Here is a 21,495-nt window from a genome sequence, read left to right on the forward strand (position 1 = left end):
ACTGTTGGATTGTTGAAACCAAACAGATCTCGTGGTTTTGAATACCAGGTTCGAAGCTTTGAAAAATATTTGATCTTGTTTGACGTTAGATAAACCTTATTTTTCTAAAAAGACTATGATCATTCATGGCTGACTTACCAAATCCATCTGTTGGAAAGTGGTCGCCCTGGTTGTGGTGGTGGCCTTTATTCTACAAATAAAATAAGTAATATATTAGAAAGTCACAATCAATATTATGAGATTAAAACCCACTCGACTGCCTGTTATAATTTGGGATATTTATAAAACAGTTTCTCAGCCATTTCACAGCAGTTCCCTAAGTGGAATTTGTCCCCTATAATTCAGAAGCTGTACTTATCAGTGATCTGCCCTTGCACATTTGTTATGATCTATATGCAGAATCTGGTGCTGGGTTAAACGTAGTCTCATGCTATGCCATCACATGTACTTTAGAAGTTGGAAAATTTTGCATTCACACTAATATTTATTTACAAATATATGAAGCACAAAACATTTCGGAGTCACTACAAATATAAGATGTGGATACAACTCAAAAAGTCTGCAAGAGTTAAGTATCCTTCATAAGGTAACCTTTGTGCATATACAGCAAGTCTCTAAATTCTTTCCATATCTCAGTACTTTCTCAAAGTCCTTAACAATTCACTGTGGGAGGGTCTCCTTTCTCTCCAGCACACACTACTGTAATTAATAAACTCAAAAACTGGCCACCAGGTTCTGGGGAGGCACAATTTTTTCTGTGCCCAGTTTTAACACTTCATTCCAGTGATCAGATGAAACGTCACAAGACTGAAATTTATTTAACATTAGTATGTGCACGTGCAAGTTTTGAACATGGCAAAAATTCACCCCATCCCTTTGAAACAGCCATTTTTTAATCTCCAAAGCTTCACTCGAGTTTTCTAGACAATTACAATAGTCAACAAATAGTTTGCTCAGATCAGAAGAGCCACTGCAGTTACAGATTTGCAGCCATTAGCAAGTAAAAGCAAATGAATCCTTTGATCTTTTAAACAGCAGGCACGGTCTGAACTCTATTTTAAATTGAAGAGTAAAATATTTATATATACATGTACATATTTATGACACTGCCTTTAATATGATCACAACACATTGAAGTAACAAGTCACATTTCATCTGCAGGTTCCAAAAAAAGGTTAAGAATTTGAATCATGTACGGAAAACTGGTCATTAAAAGCTCTTTTCATATTGATAAAACCACCTTTATTTGGCTTCTCTACTTTTCAATCCTTATTTCTCTTCAAACCAGTATTAACTCATTAAGTTTATTTTTAAAAAGGCCAAAACGCCAAGCAGTAAATCAGCAGAAAGCTTTTGGGAATGTTAAGAGGTAAGTGCATTCTGACGGCAGTTCGTGGGGCCACAAAAACAAATGTAAAATTATCACCAAGAGAGCGAGGAGAGGGGTTAGGAGAAATTTCTTTACAGAGGCCTGTTGCAGCATGCAATGATTTGCCACAGAGAGTGACTAAGGCAGAGACCTCTGCATCTTTGAAGGGAAAATTGGATAAACATTTGAAGCAGAGGACAACAGAGGGCTATGAGGAGAGAACGGAGTGGTGGGGTTAATTTTGGATTGCTCTAGTAAAGAACTAGCACAATTACAATAAACCAAATGGCCTCCTTCTGTTCTGTAAACATCTATGGTTCTTCTTTAAAAAAAAATGGGTCTCTAAGGTTGCTAGGTCTATATTGGAGTGCGCTGCTAACAAAGTATCGCAAGTCTGGTATCAATGGCACTCAATGTAAAAATGCCTCATATATAAAACACAACACTGGCCTGTGACAACTTTCCTCTAATACCTGGAAAGGTTCAACGAGCAGAAATTGAAGTCAACTTTCAAACAACCTTTGTGGCCAGTACTGTAGAATCTACGCCACAATATAAACTGAACAGACTGCACTACACAGGGAGCCAAGGCTAATACAGAACAGCCTTGGCTCAGTGGAAGCACTCTCGCCTCAAAGTCAGATGGTTGTGTGTTCAAGCCCGACTCCAGAGACTTGAGCATTTTATCTCAGCTGACCCAGTGCAGCACCGAGTGAGTGCTGTACAGTCGTCTTTCAGAAGGGACGTTAAACTGAGGCCCCATCTGCCCTCTCAGGTGGATGCAAAACATTCCATGGCACCATTCGATGAGCAGCAGGGGAGGAGTCCCCAGTGTCCTGACCAATATTTATCCCTCAATCAATATCACTAAAACAGATTATCTGGTCATTTATCTCACTGCTATATTTGGGACCTTGCTTTGTGTAAACTGGCTGCCATATTTCCGGCATTACAACATTGACTCGACTTCAAAAGTACTTAATTGGCTGTAAAGCAAATACAAGTTATTGTATAATACAAGTTATTATTTTAACTGCTTCAAGTAGAAACTGTTCCATAATGTAAATGCAACATTACATAATGCTCAACAGTTAATACTTATCATGTCATTGCAATGCCAAAAGAGTGTGTGTATATATTTTTTTATATAATGTTGCCTGATTTATGACAGATTCCTGCAAAATCCAGACACATTTGAAGTTGACACTCTTTAGACCATTAACTAATCAACAAGACTCAATGGTTTTTACCAATCCCACAAATCTACAATGCAATCAAACTTCTTTCACTGAACAGCCTTCAAGAAGAGATAAGCCTGGACCAGAAATTGACAAATTAAACCCTTCGGCCTGCTGCATTCTTCCAAGGGCAACATTTAAGCACCAAATTTTTAAAATCTGTCTCAACCAATTTCACTCACAATAACATCAAAACAGGGTCAAGCTAGAAAAAAATCAGAGGGCATATGAACAGACTTTAACTGTAGGAAAATAAATTAGGTCTGGCATTTAAAAAGGACTCAACTTCTTAATAGAAACAGAAGTAACAAAGAAAGTATATTTTGAAAAGCTTCCAATTGGTGACCCAATGCCCCATATATCATAAACCAAACAGCAACAAAGGTGGAACATTTTCTCTTCTTAAATGTCTGTTTGGCTACAGCTTTCTGCTGGAATTTATATTTTGCACAAAAGCTCAGATCAACTTGTAGCACTCTTGCCTCTGGATTAGAAGCTTGTCAGCTGAAGAGTTTGAGATCCTAATCTAAGCCAACAGTACTGATGGAATTGTCGGACATGCTGTGCTCTGGATGAGATACTAAACCGAGACTGTCAGCTCAGGGAGCTCTCCCAGTGTCCTGGCATTCCTCCCTCACTCAGCACCACTAAAAACAGTTTATCTGGTCATTCAACTCATTATTGTTTTTGGGATCTTGCTGTGTGCAAACAGCTGCTGTGTTTACCTACATAATGACCATTGCACTTCAAAAAAGTAATGCACTGCACGTACTTACTATTTCAAGATCACCCTAGAGGGCATAGACAACACTAGGCTCCTCCTCTCCAAGGCACACCATCTCCTGAAACTCCTATAATCCTGCCCCTCCAATTTCAAATACAAAGAGCTGATGGATTTTTTTTAGTCTTTTGAGACTAAGCTCACCCGCACAGCTGCATATGTTACTGCCACGATTTCCTCTCCCCCTCTTCCCCCAACCTCTCAAAGTCCTGAGCTGTTGTTACCGAGCAGTTTCTCCTCCACCTCCCATTCCAAAATTATCTCTTCTACAAGACCTACCCTCTGCTTTGTGGATCCCGTCCCACTCCACTTCCGATCATCGAACTAACCCTCTTGGCCCTTGTGGTAGTCGACACTGTCAATGGTTCCCTTCCCTCTGGCATCAGGGCTACCCCCTTCAAAACTGCCCCATCATCACCCCCAGTCCTCCATCATCTATCCTCTCTATCACCCTATCTTTAACCTCCCTTTCCTCTCTAAGGTCTTCAGCAATGTTACTGTTTTCCAGCTCCATGCCCACCTCCCAGTGTTCGCCCTTTTCATAGCACCAAAACAGCCCTAAAGTTACAAAAGACAATCCCTGCAATGCAACAGTGGTATGTTATTCCTTCTTGTCCTTCTCCATCTCCCTGCAGTGTTTGATACACTTGACCATGCCATCCGTCTTTATAAGTTCTCCTCCATTGCTCAGTTGCACAGACTACCCGTGTGGTTCTATTCCTACGTGCCTGGGCAAAGCCAGTGCAACTTCAACAATAGTTTCTCTTCCATCCCCCAATTCATCACCTATCGAGTCTGCCAAGGATCCATCCTTGGACCCCCCCCCCACTCTTCCTTATCCATAACCTCCCCCTTGATATTATTCATAGGCAAGAGGTCAGCTCACAGTTTCCGCTAATAACCAGCTGTCAGACTGCCTGGCTGACATCAAGTATTAGATGAATCAAAACGTCCTTAAACTGAACGTTGGGAAGACCGAAACCTTTGTTTTCGGCGCCCACCATAAACTCCATTCCATTGCCATTGATGTCATCCTCCTCCCTAGTCACTTGCTTAGTTTTAACAAAACCATGCAGAACCTTGGCATCATGTTTGTCCTTGAGCTGAGCCTCATACCCACATCTTCAAGTCCGCTTATCTCCACCTCTGTAACGTTGCCTATCTCCATCCCTACTTGAATTTCCCTGCCATCAAAATCCTTATCTAGACTACTATCATGTTCAACTCGATCACTCCAACATCCTCCTCGCTGGCTTTCCACCGTTCACTCACCACAAACACCAACTTGTCCAAAACGCAGCGACCCACAACACGTCCTGTTTGTCCATCACTCCCATCCTTGCTAATCTACATAGTCTCCCCGTCTGCCAGTACATCCAATTTAAAATCCTTGTCCTCATCTTCAAATCTCTCCACAGTCTTGCACCTCCCTACCGCTGCAACCTTCTCCAACTATACATTCCCTCCTGTCCACCTGAGCAGGCAGAAGGGGCATCAGGTTTAAAGGTCACATTCAAAAGATGACCCCTTTGAAAATGCAACAATCCCTCTGCACTGCACTGAAATGTCACCTTAGATTATGTGCTCAAATCCTGGAAAGGCTTGAACTCACGACTTTCTGACTAAGATGCAAGAGTGTTACCTCTGAGCCAAGAGAACATCTATCCTGGGTCTTTACTCTGGAGAGGAGGAGGATGAGGGGGAAACTTGTTAGAAGTCTGAGATTTTCATGCGTGTGGAGAATTTGAATCCAGGAATGCCAGGCACAGGATTTGAAGGTTATGGAACATCAATTGAAGGAGGAAATTTAGATAAAACTTTTTTCTATTATTATTATTATTAACAATAAGAGGGTGATACAAAGAGCAGGGCGTTTTCTCGGTTTCCTGGTCAATATTCAACCCTCAAGCAACACCACCAAAACAGATTATCTGGTCATTTATCTCATCTGTTGTTTATGGAACTTTGCTGTTGGCAAATTGGCTGCGATGTTGGCTGTGAAGCATTCTGGGGCATCCCGAGGACGTGAAAGGTGCTGTATAAATACAAGTTCATTTATTCTTTCTTGACTGTGATGAGAGAAGCTAGGTTGATCTGCAATCCCAGATGAGCTCAGTCACTCAATTCAGTTGCAGCTACTAGCAATGAAAAACAGGGTCTTTACTGCAGCTATTGGCTTCCAACAGCAGCAGGTGCCAAAGGAGAGATATGCTCCAGGAATTACACAGGGCAACAGGCAGGCTCAATGCCGCAGTGGGTATAACTTATAGCAGGAAGGAGGAGCCAGGAGTACGACTGATGCAATTTTAGCAGCAAGGAGGAGCAAAAGAGTGTAAAACTGATGTGGTGATAGCAGCAAGGAGGAGCAGTAGGTAGTACAACTAATTCAATGATAGGAGCTTATTGCAAACGACGTGGGTTGTCCCATAACATCTCATCAGCAAGTATTTGCAAACTGCTGTGGTCTGGCTGTGCACTGGGGCTTGCACTACGATGCAAATACTAACATCTTTAATAATGAGCAGGCTGACTTCTGTTCTGTAAATAACTGCAGTTGGACAGGACAGATGAATGGGGTAAGAGGAAGCTATTACTGCCAGAGTGCAGCCACTGACTGGGTTAATCGAATTGGAAACACAGCAATTTCTGATAACCTCAGTCTTTGATAGAGCACACCTGGCTTTACTGATGGGGGAAATGTAAAGAACTTCCTTGGGCTGTTGTAGGGCTACCATGGACAACAACAGACAGTCTACTGTGAATCTGAAACGCCGCCAGCATTTGTGGGCAAAATAAAGTACAGCATCTCCTTCATGACTGAAATCTCTGTTGTACCCTGAAGCAAGTGAGCATGTGCTGAGGAAGAAGACTACACAGCAGTGATTACTTCATTTAAATAGACAAACAAAGCTATGTACAGAAGTGTCACAAGGCACGTCAGTGTATTCTGTAATGTATCACAGCAGCTTCTGTTCTCAAATTAAGTCTTTTTTTCCCTACACACTAACAGTTTTTCCTGTGGCCTTTCTTACTGTATCTGGGGAACAAATCGACAGTGTCTTTGAAAGAATATTCACGCCAACACACAAAAGTTCTACAAGGTGCTCAAGTTTATAACATAATCACAGTTTCCATTTCGTTCTTGGGCTTAGCTATGTGGTAGACTGATGTTTGAGTGCTGAAGTGACCTTCTAACTCAGATTCAAGTTGGATAACTGGATGAATTTAGAGACAACATTTACAACTTTTCATCTCTGCAAGTGAAGATCAGCCAAAGACCAGTGGGACACAAGCGTTTATATGTGAAACAGAATTATTAATGTGAATGGGCTATGCAGTGTACAACAACTGAAATGTAAGCACAATTCCAGATGTTTGGATTTGTAATGGTTTTCAATGCAGTGGGCTTGTGGAAGTTAAAGGTCACCTCAACAGCATTCTCTAGATAGAAGGCTTCAATCAAATCTATTAAAAAGATGGCATGAATAACCCCTGCCCTGCAATACTAGAATGGGTTGAAATTGACGTGGGAGGGTTTACAATATATATATAAAAATATGAATAAAACCATTATTTTGATTGTATTTTCATGGTTATATATTTAGAATGTCTAAATAGTCCGTAAGTGCTACTGCATCAACTATTTACTTCTTCATTCAGCTCATGTTCTTGCAAATCAGTAATCACTTTTGAAGGACGCGGAAGAAAGCATCGTGCCTAAAACAAACTACTGCAATCTAGTGAGTTCAAACTCATGTGCCAAAGAACACAAAAAACTCCAGGCTAAATCTCTCTCTCTCTCACACATATATATATATATATATATATATATGGCAGCTCATTATATGGGCATGAAAAGCAATGTCTAAAGACAAGACATGGATAAAATTCATCTTTTAAAACTTCTAAATGATATATCTGTTCAATTGCAGAGTGTGAGGATCACTCTGCTGTTTGATCTCTTCCTTTTTGAAGTCAGATTAATAATAGGTTCAATGCTGTGTGTAAAACAGATCTGTTCCATCAGTACTTGTCATATAGATTTCCAAGAACAGCTCAAGAACAAATCTCAGCATTCTGATTTAAATACTTACGCACCAATGAGGCGACAGCTAAGAACAGCCCTATCCAAACCTCCAGCTCTAAGAAATTAAAATAGAACAAACCAACCAGAAATGTCAGTACGAATTTGCCTAGGCAAACTATGGCCTGGATATGGCCCAGGGGCCATGGTTTGGACAGCCCTGCACTGTAATCTAAGAATGAGAATGTGTACAACTTGTATAATTTGCTCGTGTTACTATGCGAACAGCTGAAAGTCCTGGTGTTACTGTGTGAATGTGAGCAGATTAAATGAGCTAACATTAAAAAAAGATTAAAAAGTTTGAAAAATCAAATACACTTCATCCTGTCTAAGCTATGGTCTCAGAACATCAATTAGATAATGCCTGAAGACCAAGAGGACTCTCCCCTATTGAATTTTACTTACAATCTGCTTTAATGAGCTTTGACTGAACATTAATTTGACTGATTTTGTATTTCTATCAAACCAATTGAGTTCTCAGAATCACACTTCAACAATCACAAGTTTTCTAACTTGAAACCAATAATGTGTGAATTTTCAACCAACGGCAGTGAAGTTTTAACAAATCCAGATGTGGTAACTGCAGGACAGGGTGTCCTCGTCCACATTTGAAAGCTGTGCTAAAAGGTCCAAGATCTCCACTGTTCTGAGATCCTATTTAGTCAATGAAACGAAATCAATGAAATTCCCACCAGCTCTTGACACATAACAAAGAGAAGAAAGTAGAATGATGAGTTGCAAATAACTGGTGTGATTCATAAACAGTTCTGGAGCATTTTAAAAGAAAGCATCTATTCTAAGCTAAAAATGGGAAGTAAATACTGCTGTGTTTCAATATTCAGATTTTGAACACTTTATATGAAAGCCAATTATCACTTTTACTTTTGGATAATACTATCCAGTATTGGAGAAACATGAATAAGCCTTAAGGCGTGTATCTACATCTTGCAACATATTAGCTTCTTGAGTTACTGAGCACTTCAACCGAAAATTAGTAAAATCAGAATGGAATAAGAATAAGTTTTAAAGAAACACTTGGGACTGATTAATGCCTTATCTTCACCGCACAAGCTTTGTCTCATTTACTGAAAGGGCAAAACCAGTGTGAAAAGTTTTGCAAATCTTACATCATCTGAACTGGTCATTAGGAGATAGCTGAGCTGACTTGGCCTCCGACTTTTTGCTGCCTCTGGGAAAGCGCCTTATCGGCATTCAAATCCTCCTCTTGGATGGTTGGGGATAGGAGAATCGGGTTGAGATGTTAAACTGTGTGTGTGGAGGGAAGCTGCATTCTATCACTTTGTGGCACAGTGCATTGGTGCATCAATCAGTCTGTGTCACTAGAAATTCAAATACATCTACACATACTAGAGGCATCAAAATAAGACCTGTAGATAAGGCTGACATTAAAAAAATAACATTTTTAGTCCAATATTGAGTGTCCGCTGAGGAGGAAAATACAAAAAGTACCACTGTACCTTAGGAGGGGACGGCTGCTGTTGCTGTTTGTTAGCATTTGCTGGCTGCTGAAGTCGGAGAGCTCTCGGGATGAATTCTGGAGCTAGAGGATTAAGGACATAAGTCTTCTTTAACTCCAGTGCCTCCAGCTGTGCCTTGATTTGTTCAAACGTGATGCCATGGAGACTGTTGTTCTCGTGACAGATATCAATGAAGCTTTCCCAAAATTTCCTTGGAGAGAGAGAGAGAACAAGACATTAAAAAGGAAGATCCGGCATCACCTGCAACAACGGAGTATAAGAGAGTGCATTTTGTGACCAGGTAAAGAAAATGAAATGCAATGTTACTGCACATGCACACAGATCAGAAATCATTAATAAAAGAACATGGTACCATTAGGTATGGAATATACTGGTGCTTTAAATTAAAAAATGTAGAAGTGACATATTCTGACGTGCAGCAAACTAGAAAGAGGGCACAATATATGTCATAGGTGTATCCTGAAATATAGAAATAAAGGACGTGGATGATGTTTGCTAACACAAACTATGTAGGTATGTAGTATAATGTTCAATGTTTTCACATCGAATGTGCAAATACAGTCCTGCATTTGTTGAAAGTCATGTCAATGCTACAAAAGAGTTTGTTGTAAGTTTGAGTAGTGGCAGAAGATGTGGAATGTGTCTATTAATACAAAGAAAAAATTGGAGATTTTATAAATGCACTATTTTTGGATCCGGTGCAAAAACACATCTCTAATCCTTTGAGCTAATGAAGTAGAAGTAGTTTGCGGCGGGTGGGGGGGGTCAAAGGTTTTAAAACAAACATTTAATGAAGTTAGTAGCATGGTGCCACAATGTGTTGAAGCACCATTGAGTAATGTGGCAAAGGTTTGTGCCTGCAATTCCACCCATACCAAATTCCCAATCTCAGCCATCATGAGGCAACTAGAATTTGGTACAGAAAATGAAGGGAGAATCACACCTTGGTTGTCCTGGAGCAACTCCTTCCAGCCAATTTTGTAGGACCAAGGGTGAAAGGTTAGAAACAAATTATTTGCCTGGCTATAGATGATTTATGGAGCACGAGAGAGCACCCGAGAAAGTAACTTAAAGGGAGTGAGGGAAAAGAAGTGTCACTTTTAATACAATAAAATTGTAACAGGCACAAAGTTGGTGAACTGCACAAAGAACGTGTTTTTTTAAGCTGGACTGTAAGGCAACACCACTTCGTGCAAAAATATATTTCTAAAAAAAAAGTTGCTGTAGAAAAGCAGTGCAGTGACCTACATGACTCGTTACATTTTCAGAATTATTAATCTCCATACATAATAGATGTGGAATCTGGAGATATTGAAACTGGCAGCATCGATGCATCCAGTTGAGGCTGAAAACATTGAATGCACTGAAATGATACAGCTTGGTGGGAGGAGAGGGTTTGTTGGCACTTTGATCTATTTCACACATACAAACCACCATAAATTAATAAAATGCACATTTTTAATTGGCCCCACAATTAAGTGAAACCATATAAAATTCTGCAACATATTCTTCAACAGAATATGCTTTTTACTTTCCCTAGGAGTTACGTGAATAAATGTGCCACATGGTATAGTGCTGAGCCATTTGACCAGGTTCAATTTGCTGAATTAGTTGACTTCAATCAGGGTGGCACTGGGAGATCCACAGTTGGATGCAGTTATCTAGGGCTAGGGAAAGGAGGGGGGAAAAAAAAATCACAGCCAGGGTTCCTGGTTCTAATTGAATTGGTAACCAGAAGACATGGATTTAAGATAACAAGCAAAAAAGCCAGAGGGGAGATAAGGAGAATTTTTTTACACAGCGAGTTATGATCTGGAACGCACTGCCTGACAGGGTGGTAGAAGCAGATTCAATAGCAACTTTCAAATTGGAACTGGATATATACTTGAAAAGGAAAAAAATTGTAGGGCTATGGGAAAAGTGCGGTGAGTGGGACTAATTGGATAGCTCTTCAAAGAGCCAGCACAGGCACAATGCACTGTATGATTCTATGATATTCACGAGTGACTCCTGATGGAACAGGACATCAGGTAAGGACGAGTGGGGCTCAACTGCAATGCCCTCCAGAGTTGGCACTCAATGGGCAGGCTCAAGACAAAGAACAGGCACCTGGGCAAACTACTGAAGGGCTGCTAACACCATTGGAACATCTTCAGGAAAGGAGGGTTGAAAATGGAGGGAGGCTGGGCATAGAGGTGAAAAAATACATGCGTATTTTGTACCACTCCCTACAATATATTTATAGAAATCAAAAACTGTCCATGGTTTTGACACGTGCCTGAAGCAGTATGTAAATAACGTCATTCAATCAATATGACAAAGTCTTTTGCCATCTACAAATATCTACTACAGTTTTGACTGGGGTGGGGGGGGGTAGCTTTCAATTACTACAAAGGCAGAGTACTCTGATGCATTTTAAATTGATGAATATAGTAGACTTGTTTTTTTTTATTTAAAAAGTAAGCTGACAGATAAGGCTTAGGTTGCAAATTTTTCTGAACTTGAAAAAATCACCTTTTAAAGAGCGAAAAACCGTAACTATAAACTTTAATTGAGAGAAAGTTGGTACAATACACTGGAGCACCAACACACAGCGCCATAAAGTGGAGCAATGAACTATTGACCAACTCCTCAGAGGTTCTGTTATCAGCTGTCTTGATGTTGGGGGTTTCAAATACAGGCCTAGCACCCATCTTGCCCGGGAAAGCAGGATAAAGAGAGAGGGATTAGGAGGCAAAACTGGAGAGTCATCCTCAGGCTGGCCCCTACTGACCAGCTCTGAATTTCATTCGAGGAGATCTGAGCAAGTTGATAGGCTTCTCAATCATAGATTATGCATGGCCCAGATGACCAGGGAGGAAAAAAAATGGATCCCTTAAATACACAAGCAGGGGAAATGGGATTATTACTTCAGACGGTTCAAGTCAGGAGTTTGATGGAATATTCACCACTGGATGGGTGCAATATCTATCAAGAAATTGACAACATCCTGGAAAGAGCAGCCCGCTTGATCTGCATCCCTGACACTGGGCTCCAACCCCCTTCCCCACTGGGAAGAATGAGAGGTGATCTCATTGAAACATAGAAGATTCTGAGGGAACTTGACAGAGTAGATGCTGAGAGGCTGGAGAATCTAGAACTAGGGAGCATAGTCTCAGGATAAGGGGTCAGCCATTTAGGACTGAGATGAGGAGGAATTTCTTCACTCAGAGGGTTGGGAATCTTTGGAATTCTCTGCCCCAGAGGGCTGTGGATGCTGAGTAATTGAGCACATTCAAGGCTGAGATCGACAGATTTGTGGACTCTAAGGGAATCAAGGGATATGGGGATCAGGCAGGAATGTGGAGTTGAGGTCGAAGGTCAGCTATGATCTTAGTGAATGGCGGAGCCGGTTTGAGGGGCCGTACAGTCTACTCCTGCTCCTACTTCTTATATTCTTATACTGTAGCTGCAGTATTTACCATCTATAGGATGTATTATAGCAACTCACCAAACTTGGACAGCAACTCCAAGACCTATGACCTCTACCAGTGTGAAGGACAAGAGGAACAATTACATGAGAACCCCATAATCGCCCAGTTTTTCTCCAAGTCACACACCGTCCTGATGGACATTCACTGCTGTTCCTTCATTGTTGCAAGGTCCTGGAATTCCTTATCTAACACCATTGTGGGAACACCATCAGCACAAGGGCTGCTGTGGTTCAAGGAGAAGGCCGACCACCACCTTTTCAGGGTAGCTAGGGATGGGTAACAAATGCAGTCTTGCCAGTGTTGTCCAAATTCTGTGATCAAATTTTTAAAAATTATCCTACAGAGATCAATATTGGTGTTTTCCAGCTCACTCTTGACAGAGGACGAAAAAAGCAAATACAGTACTTATTAAATGCCCATGAAAAAGCTAGTCCACCAATAAGTTTATATAAGGTAATGACCAAAGTAAAATATTGCAGCTTGATTTCTGACTCGAACCCCATAATAAAAAAATTTGAACACCAGCAATCATGTTATCCTTGTCAGGATGAATGTCCATACTCTTGGACAGGTCAGTTTTGTTTCTCACTGATTGGAGTCTGATCTTGAGCTGCATTAGTTTCATTCAAGCATCAGCCTCAGCTCAATGGTATCATACGCGCCTCTGAGTCAGAAGGTCATGGGTTCAAGCCCCACTCTGGGATAAGCACATAATCTAGGCTGGTACTTCAGTGCAGCACTGAGGTAGTATACTGTCGGAGGTGTCATCTTTCAGATGAGACGTTAAACTGAGGTCCCATCTGACCTCTCAGGTGGATGTAAATATCCTGTGGCACTTTTCGAAGAAGAGCAAAGGAGTGCTCTTGGTATCTTGATCAACATTTATCTCTCACCAAATAATCAAAAACAAATTATTTGGTGATTTATCTCATTGCTGTTTGTGGCACCTTGCTGTGTGCAAATTGGCTGGTACGTTTCCCTAAATTACACCAGAGACTATACATCAAAAATACTTCTTTGGCTGTGAAGTCCTCTGGGCTGGCCCTTTGGTCTTGAAAGGCGATAAGTAAATGCAACTTTCCCAGATGGCCAAAAAGGAAATTTCACAACTCCATCCTTTACATGAAACCAGAGTACAAATGTCGCTTGAGATAGATCCTGAGCCAAGAACCTTGGCCAGAAGTCCAGCACAACAGTATCACAACCAATGCATCCCTCCAAAAGCACAGCTCTTATAAATTTACTCGGTTCGATTTTCTGCCCACTGACCACGAATAGGTAGAAATCTGGCCTACTGAACTCAGCCCTTCGAAAGCAGCTGCTCATTCATTTTTGTATCAAGTGTTTTTCACAGATTGAGAGTGCAGTACTAATGCTGATTATCTTGTTTACTGATTCAGGTTTAATTTACACAGCTATAGAAGGTATTAGTCATGCAGATTTATTTGGACAGCTGAGCCTCAAGAGAAATTAAATGTATTTAGTCGTTCCTGTTGATTCAAGTAAAATTTGCTTACACGAACCACTGGAACACAGGCCGCCCAGAATTGTATGCAATTTGCTACATTAGAGGGCTTACGAACAACAACAAAAAAATGGAGAGACAGATGAGCTTGTATGGGGGAGGGGACGGGGAAGTAACAGATCACAAAAGAAAGCAAAGAAATTAAGAAGTACAGGCTGAAACATAACACAAAATGAAAAACATGGCTTTCGAAACGTAGCAAAAAATGAGAATGAAAGGAATCTCAAAAGTTTACAACTAAGCACGTACGAATGTATTTGTCTTTTCACACATGAACATTTACATCAAGGTTAGGGTAAGATTTAGGTGTGTTCACATTCATATCAAATATAACTACCTGAGCTATGTTAACCTGGGTGTGAGAGAAGGGCAAGAAGGACGTTAAGTCTTATTGGGAAATTAAGATATAAAACAGCAATAGCAAGTTCCCTGTACAAGCTGCGAGTTGGTGATAACAATAGTAGCCACAAAGAGCTGCTCATCAACAAACCTTTCAAACTGATATGAAAAGGTAATTTTTGACATTATTCATAATTATGAACACATCTAAAAACCAAGGACATCACTAATCATGCACAATCATACTCTTTAAAAGTCAACCACTTTGCTCATCCAGAGGGTTAGGTGAACTCAATTACCAATTAATTTAGGACATAAGTTTCTAACAGAGCAGATAAACCTCTTGATCTCATTGCTGATTAATAAAACAGACAACTCACAATGTGAATACGTAAAGTAGACACGGTTAAAAAGGAGCCACATGGGTTTCTGATGCAACGAGTACTAAACGGATACAAGCATACAGGCAAGAGTGCAGCCACTGTAGAGACTGAATTCAGATTTTCCCCACCGAAATTACTTTGGGAATGGGATGGGGAGAGGCGGTGCTTCAGTTTAAATTTGTGTACATAGTAAAATGGAAAACATTTCTCCAATATTTTTGTGAGTAAATGCACTGCATTTCCCAGGATCATACTATGGCAAACAAATCAGGAAGATTTCAGATTCAATCACCGGTCTATACTGAGGTAGCTGATCTCAGTTGGTGCTACAATTTGTCTCAGTGTTCCTGAGTTGGGGAAGGGAGAAGGGGGAAACAGCCAGGGTTGCCATTCTTGATCGCTATCCAGTGACCATTTCTGGAAAGTGCTCGAGAAACTGGATGGATAGCTGAATGTTCTATTACTTTCCTCCTTTTCCACGTCTGCCGGCATTACATAAGTTTTGCGGATGAAGACTGTTGGAACACCTGCGCCCCGGCTTCTATTAATGCTGTATTGTAACTGGTTTGTGAGCATGTCCCAGGCGACACAGCCCTCCCACGTTTTCTTTTCCTCACAACTAAGATTAGTAACAAATTGAAGGGGAAAACTGTGGACACAAACCCACATCCTACCACTCTGTGGCACAAAGCTCAACAGTTTTATGGAAAGCTGGTAATAAAAGATTTCCTCTGAGCACTATGTTTAACAAAATCATAAATTGTTCCCAAAGAAAATGTTTACAGTTTGTAACAAACTAAGGAAATCTTCCCATGGACATTTCCTTTAATGACCATTATCCATGTCTCTTCTGCCTCCTGCAATTCACAGGATCTTAAAATCCCAAGTTTAGCATTGTGATCATTGCTACCTGATTTCCTTCCTCTTCTCTCCTATACTTTTCCACCTTATTGGGATCCTGCTCCATGGGCCTTGATTTTCACCTGGATTTTTCAATATAAAAAAAATTCAATGTGAATCCACTGGTGTTTTTAATGACACTCAGTTAATCCCAGGGCATAAATTCAGAACAAGCCAAAAATGATTTAACAGTATTGGCTTCATTCTTGAAAGTTTGCAACAAAAATTTCACAGAGTTGGTTCAGTCAACGTTGTGAGCAATGGGAGTCGGATCATGGAGAAGTGGTTTAAAAACTGTGATGCGCAGCATGTCACTTTGCTGCCTGCTTAGCTTTCCAGCGGTCAAAGACATAACCACAAACACTGTACCAAGATTTAAAGAGAACGAGAGAGCTCAGAAATGCACTGTTGTTCACAAGTATATACAGTGATCATAATAGAAAAACTTTTTGCTGCGGCCGTCGTACCAATGACAAAAGTCAAGGGGAAATTCAGTGAAGTACAGGCTGTTGGGACTGTACACAAAACAACGCTGTACGCCAACAATTTACTTGACCAGATCCACTATCTTGGTACCTGTCATAAGATCACAAGATAGTTATAGATGAGAGACCATCTTAGTTCATTCATCCACAATGACCCTGAAGACTGAAGACACCCTCCACTGCAGCATTCAATTGGTTCTTAAATGATTCTAGGGTTTCTGTTTCCACTACCCGATCTGAGAGGCTATTCCATGTGCTGATCACTCTTAATATGAACTTCCTGGTCAGTCCTAAAATTACCTTTTAACAAGTCTGAACCCGTGTCCCCTTGTTCTACTCACGTAATTTAATTGAAAAGTAATATTCCGTGTTTACCTTTTCTGTACCATTTACTGTCTGATATACCTCTATAGGACCGCCCATCAGGCATCATCTTGCCAGGGTGAAAAACCAAAGTTTCTCCACTCTTTCCTCATAATTCAAACCTCGAACACTCGTGGCTCTTCTTTGAATCACAGAACGGTTGCAGCACAGGAGGCGGCCATTCGGCCCATCGAGCCCATGCCAGCTCTTTGCAAGAGCAATCCAGTTAGTCCCATTCCCCCGCTCTTTCCCCACACTGCCTCCAACACATAAATGTCTCCCTTATCTCTCTGTGACATGAACCGGTCACAATACTCAAGGTATGGTGCGACCAGAGAACTGTGCAATTTGATCACAACTGTGACTACACTTCAAAACTACTTCATTGGCTGTAAAGCACTTTGGGACGTTCTGAAGTGAAATGCGCTATGTAAACGCAAGGTCTTTCTTCTTTCTTGGACTAGTATTCTAAAGTTCTGGTTATACACACCAACATTTTATTCGCTTTACTGATTGCTGCTCATCATTGCTCTTCATCGTCGCTGGGTCAAAATCCTGGAACTCCCTTCCTAACAGCACTGTGGGAGAACCTTCACCACATTGGGTGTACGGTAGCATAGTGGTTATGTTACTGGACTAGTAATCCAAAGGCCTGGACTAAAATCTGGAGTCATGCGTTCAAATCCTGCCACGGCAGCTGGCGAATTTAAATTCAATTAATTAAATAAAATCTGGAATTAAAATACTAGTATCAGTAATGGTGGCCATGAAACTACCGGATTGTCGTAAAAACCCATCTGGTTCACTAATGTCCTTCAGGGAAGGAAACCTGCCGTCCTTACCCGGTCTGGCCTATATGTGACTCCAGACCCACAGCAATGTGGTTGATTCTTAATTGCCCTCTGAAATGGCCGAGCAAGCCACTCAGTTGTAAAATCTCGCTACGAAAAGTCATTTTAAGAATAAAACCGGACGGACCGACATGACAACGGCAAACCAAACCCAAAGTCCTCCTCACTAACATCTGGGGACTTGTGCCAAAATTGGGAGAGCTGTCCCAGACTAGTCAAGCAACAGCCTGACATAGCCATACTCACAGAATCATACCTTTCAGCCAACGTCCCAGACTCTTCCATCACCATCCCTGGGTATGTCCTGTCCCACCGGCAGGACAGACCCACCAGAGGTGGCGGTACAGTGATATACAGTCAGGAGGGAGTGGCCCTGGGAGTCCTCAACATTGACTCTGGACCCCATGAAATCTCATAGCATCAGGTCAAACATGGGCAAGGAAACCTCCTGCTGATTACCACCTACCGTCCTCCCTCAGCTGATGAATCAGTCCTCCTCCATGTTGAGCACCACTTGGAGGAAGCACTGAGGGTAGCAAGGGCACAGAATGTACTCTGGGTGGGGGACTTCAATGTCCATCACCAAGAGTGGCTCAGTAGCACCACTACTGACGGAGCCCTGAAGGACATAGCTGCTAGACAGGGCCTGCGGCAGGTGGTGAGCAACCAACACGAGGGAAAAACTTACTTGACCTCACCAATCTACCTGTCGCAGATGCATCTGTCCATGACAGTATTGGTAGGAGTGACCACCGCACAGTCCTCGTGGAGACGAAGTACCGTCTTCGCACTGAGGACACCATCCAACGTGTTGTGTGGCATTACCCACCGTGCTAAATGGCATAGATTCAGAACAGATCTGGCAGCTCAAAACTGGGCATCCATGAGGCACTGTGGGCCATCAGCAGCAGCAGAATTGTATTCCAGCACAATCTGTAACCTCATGGCCCGGCACATTCCTCACTCTACCATTACCAACAAGCCAGGGGATCAACTCTGGTTCAATGAGGAGTGTAGAAGAGCATGCCAGGAGCAGCACCATGCGTCCTAAAAATGAGGTGCCAACCTGGTGAAGCTACAACTCAGGACTACATGCATGTTAAACAGCGGAAGCAACATGCTATAGACAGAGCTAAGTGATTCCACAACCAACGGAGGAGGAAGCTCTGCAAACATCCCCATCCTCAATGATGGCGGAGTCCAGCATGTGAGTGCAAAAGACAAGGCTGAAGCGTTTGCAACCATCTTCAGCCAGAAGTGCCGAGTGGATAATCCATCTCAGCCTCCTCCCGATATCCCTACCATCACAGAAATCAGTCTTCAGCCAATTCGATTCACTCCACGTGATATCAAGAAACGGCTGAGTGCACTGGATACAGCAAAGGCTATGGGCCCCAACAACATCCCGGCTGTAGTGCTGAAGACTTGTGCTCCAGAGCTAGCTGCACCTCGAGCCAAGCTGTTCCAGTACAGTTACAACACTGGCATCTACCCGACAATGTGGAAAATTGCCCAGGTATGTCCTGTCCACAAAAAACAGGACAAATCCAATCCAGCCAATTACCGCCCCATCAGTCTACTCTCAATCATCAGCAAAGTGATGGAAGGTGTCGTCGACAGTGCTATCAAGCGGCACTCACTCACCAATAACCTGCTCACCGATGCTCAGTTTGGGTTCTGCCAGGACCACTCGGCTCCAGACCTCATTACAGCCTTGGTCCAAACACGGACAAAAGAGCTGAATTCCAGAGGTGAGGTGAGAGTGACTGCCCTTGACATCAAGGCAGCATTTGATCAAGTGTGGCACCAAGGACCCCTAGTAAAATTGAAGTCAATGGGAATCAGGGGGAAAACTCTCCAATGGCTGGAGGCATACCTAGCACAAAGGAAGATGGTAGTAGTTGTTAGAGGCCAATCATCTCAGCCCCAGGACATTGCTGCAGGAGTTCCTCAGGGCAGTGTCCTAGGCCCAACCATCTTCAGCTGCTTCATCAATGACCTTCCCTCCATCATAAGGTCAGAAATGGGGATGTTCGCTGATGATGCACAGTGTTCAGGTTCCATTCGCAACCCCTCAAATAATGAAGCAGTCCGAGCCCGCATGCAGCAAGACCTGGACAAAATCCAGGCTTGGGCTCATAAGTGGCAAGTCACATTCGCGCCAGACAAGTGCCAGGCAATGACCATCTCCAACAAGAGAGAGTCGAACCACCTCCCCTTGACATTCAACGGCATTACCATCACCGAATCCCCCACCATCAACATCCTGGGGGTCACCATTGACCAGAAACTTAACTGGACCAGCCATATAAATACTGTGGCTACAAGAGCAAGTCAGAGGCTGGGTATTCTGCTGCGAGTGACTCACCTCCTGACTCCCCAAAGCCTTTCCACCATCTACAAGGCACAAGTCAGGAGTGTGATGGAATACTCTCCACTTGTTTGGATGAGTGCAGCTCCAACAACACTCAAGAAGCTCGACACCATCCAAGATAAAGCAGCCCGCTTGATTGGCACCCCATCCACCACCGGTGCACAGTGGCTGCAGTGTGTACCACCCACAGGATGCACTGCAGCAACTCGCCAAGGCTTCTTCGACAGCACCTCCCAAACCCGCGACCTCTACCACCTAGAAGGACAAAAGCAGCAGGCACATGGGAACAACACCACCTGCATGTTCCCCTCCAAGTCGCACACCATCCCGACTTGGAAATATATCGCCATTCCTTCATCGTCGCTGGGTCAAAATCCTGGATCTCCCTTCCTAACAGCACTGTGGGAGAACCATCACCACTCCGACTGCAACGGTTCAAGAAGGCGGCTCACCACCACCTTCTCAAGGACAATTAGGGATGGGCAATAAATGCTGGCCTTGGCAGCGACGCCCACATCCCATGAACGAATAAAAAAAAGATCTGCTGAGTGCCGATCTTCTAAGTCATCGAGGATTTCAGCCAACTTTCATGTTAGAAATGTAGTTATGCCTAAACAGAAGGCATGTCCCCCACACAGGGCATTCCCACCCAAAAATTAGAATCCTACCACTTTGCATGGTCAGGTAGAGGATTCAGATATCTGAGTGCTACAGTAACACCCACACTTTCAACCTTGTACGAGAGGAAACTACCCAGCTCCATTCATAGCAAATGCCTACACAAGTCTAGACAGGTGGGGCAGTCTACCAATATCAGCTCTTAGGCAGACAAGTTCAATAAAAGTGAATATGCTGCACCGGCTCATTTACCTATTTCAAATACGACATGTTAGGATCCCAGCCCAACAATTCCATGATCTTGAAGGCATACCCAGATTCCTCTGGAAAAGTAAACAGCCGCGAATATATCTAGGACGCCTACAATTCCCCAAGATCAAGAGGATTGGGCCTGAGATCTGAGATAGATAGCTTTTTGGCAACCAAAGGTATTAAGGGATATGGGCCAAAGGTAGGTACATTGAGTTAGATCACAGGTCAGCCATGATCTTATCAAATGGCGGAGCAGGCACGAGGGGCTGAATGGCCTACTCCTGTTCCTATGTTCCCAAGCTTCAGGTGCGCCTGGGCAGCTCTGCCTAGCGATATTATGACTTGGAATATAGCCCCACTGCAGAACTGATGACTGGGCATGGAGGTTGAAACCTCCCAAGCACCTGCACCCTCATCTATTTTGCCCTTCATACATTCTTGCAAATTGGATGTGGGTAGGAATAGCACTAATGCTATCATGCCTCCAAGAAGACACGAGCATGACTGACTATTCTACAGGATCGATCAGCCCTTTCCCCAATCTGGTGCAACAAAGAACTCCCAGGTGTGGTAGCTACAAGTGGATTCAGGGCCTGGCATAAGGAAAGCATCACCAGGCTTGGTTAGCTCCTTCACAAGGGTGAGATCTTATCCTTTCAGCAATTAATGGACAAATCCCACCTCACTCAATGGGGACCTCAAGTACTTCCAAATCAAGCACTTCCTCCAGGAGCCAATGCTTTACAAATTGGTGGCTACATTTACCTACAAAGACAACAATGATTATATTTCAAAGGTAATTTATCAGATGTGAAAAACATGAAAGGTACTATATAAATGCCAGCTCTTTCGTTCAGTGAGACAACCCTCTAGAGTTATTCGCTCTCAACTACTAAGAGCTCAGAAAATTGTAATGTTTGGTCTGCCTGGTCTGGGTGCATCAAAAATCAGATACTCCTAA

The 21,495-nt window shown here is 42.5% G+C and overlaps 1 protein-coding gene across 3 annotated transcripts in view; it reads right to left on the bottom strand.

Annotated features, from left to right (window-relative positions):
- helz (helicase with zinc finger) overlaps window positions 1-21,495 on the bottom strand; it is a 242,759-nt gene that overhangs the window by 64,432 nt on the left and 156,832 nt on the right. For all 3 annotated transcript variants that reach the window (XM_068003894.1, XM_068003893.1, XM_068003895.1), the window contains 2 exons: window positions 8,951-9,161; window positions 139-190 (listed from right to left, as the gene is read on the bottom strand). In XM_068003894.1, the coding sequence (XP_067859995.1) occupies window positions 139-190; window positions 8,951-9,161 (263 nt within the window). The remainder of the gene's footprint in view (window positions 1-138; window positions 191-8,950; window positions 9,162-21,495) is intronic.

Source organism: Heptranchias perlo, chromosome 23 (genome assembly GCF_035084215.1).
Source record: "Heptranchias perlo isolate sHepPer1 chromosome 23, sHepPer1.hap1, whole genome shotgun sequence".
Taxonomy (NCBI): Eukaryota; Metazoa; Chordata; class Chondrichthyes; order Hexanchiformes; family Hexanchidae; genus Heptranchias; species Heptranchias perlo.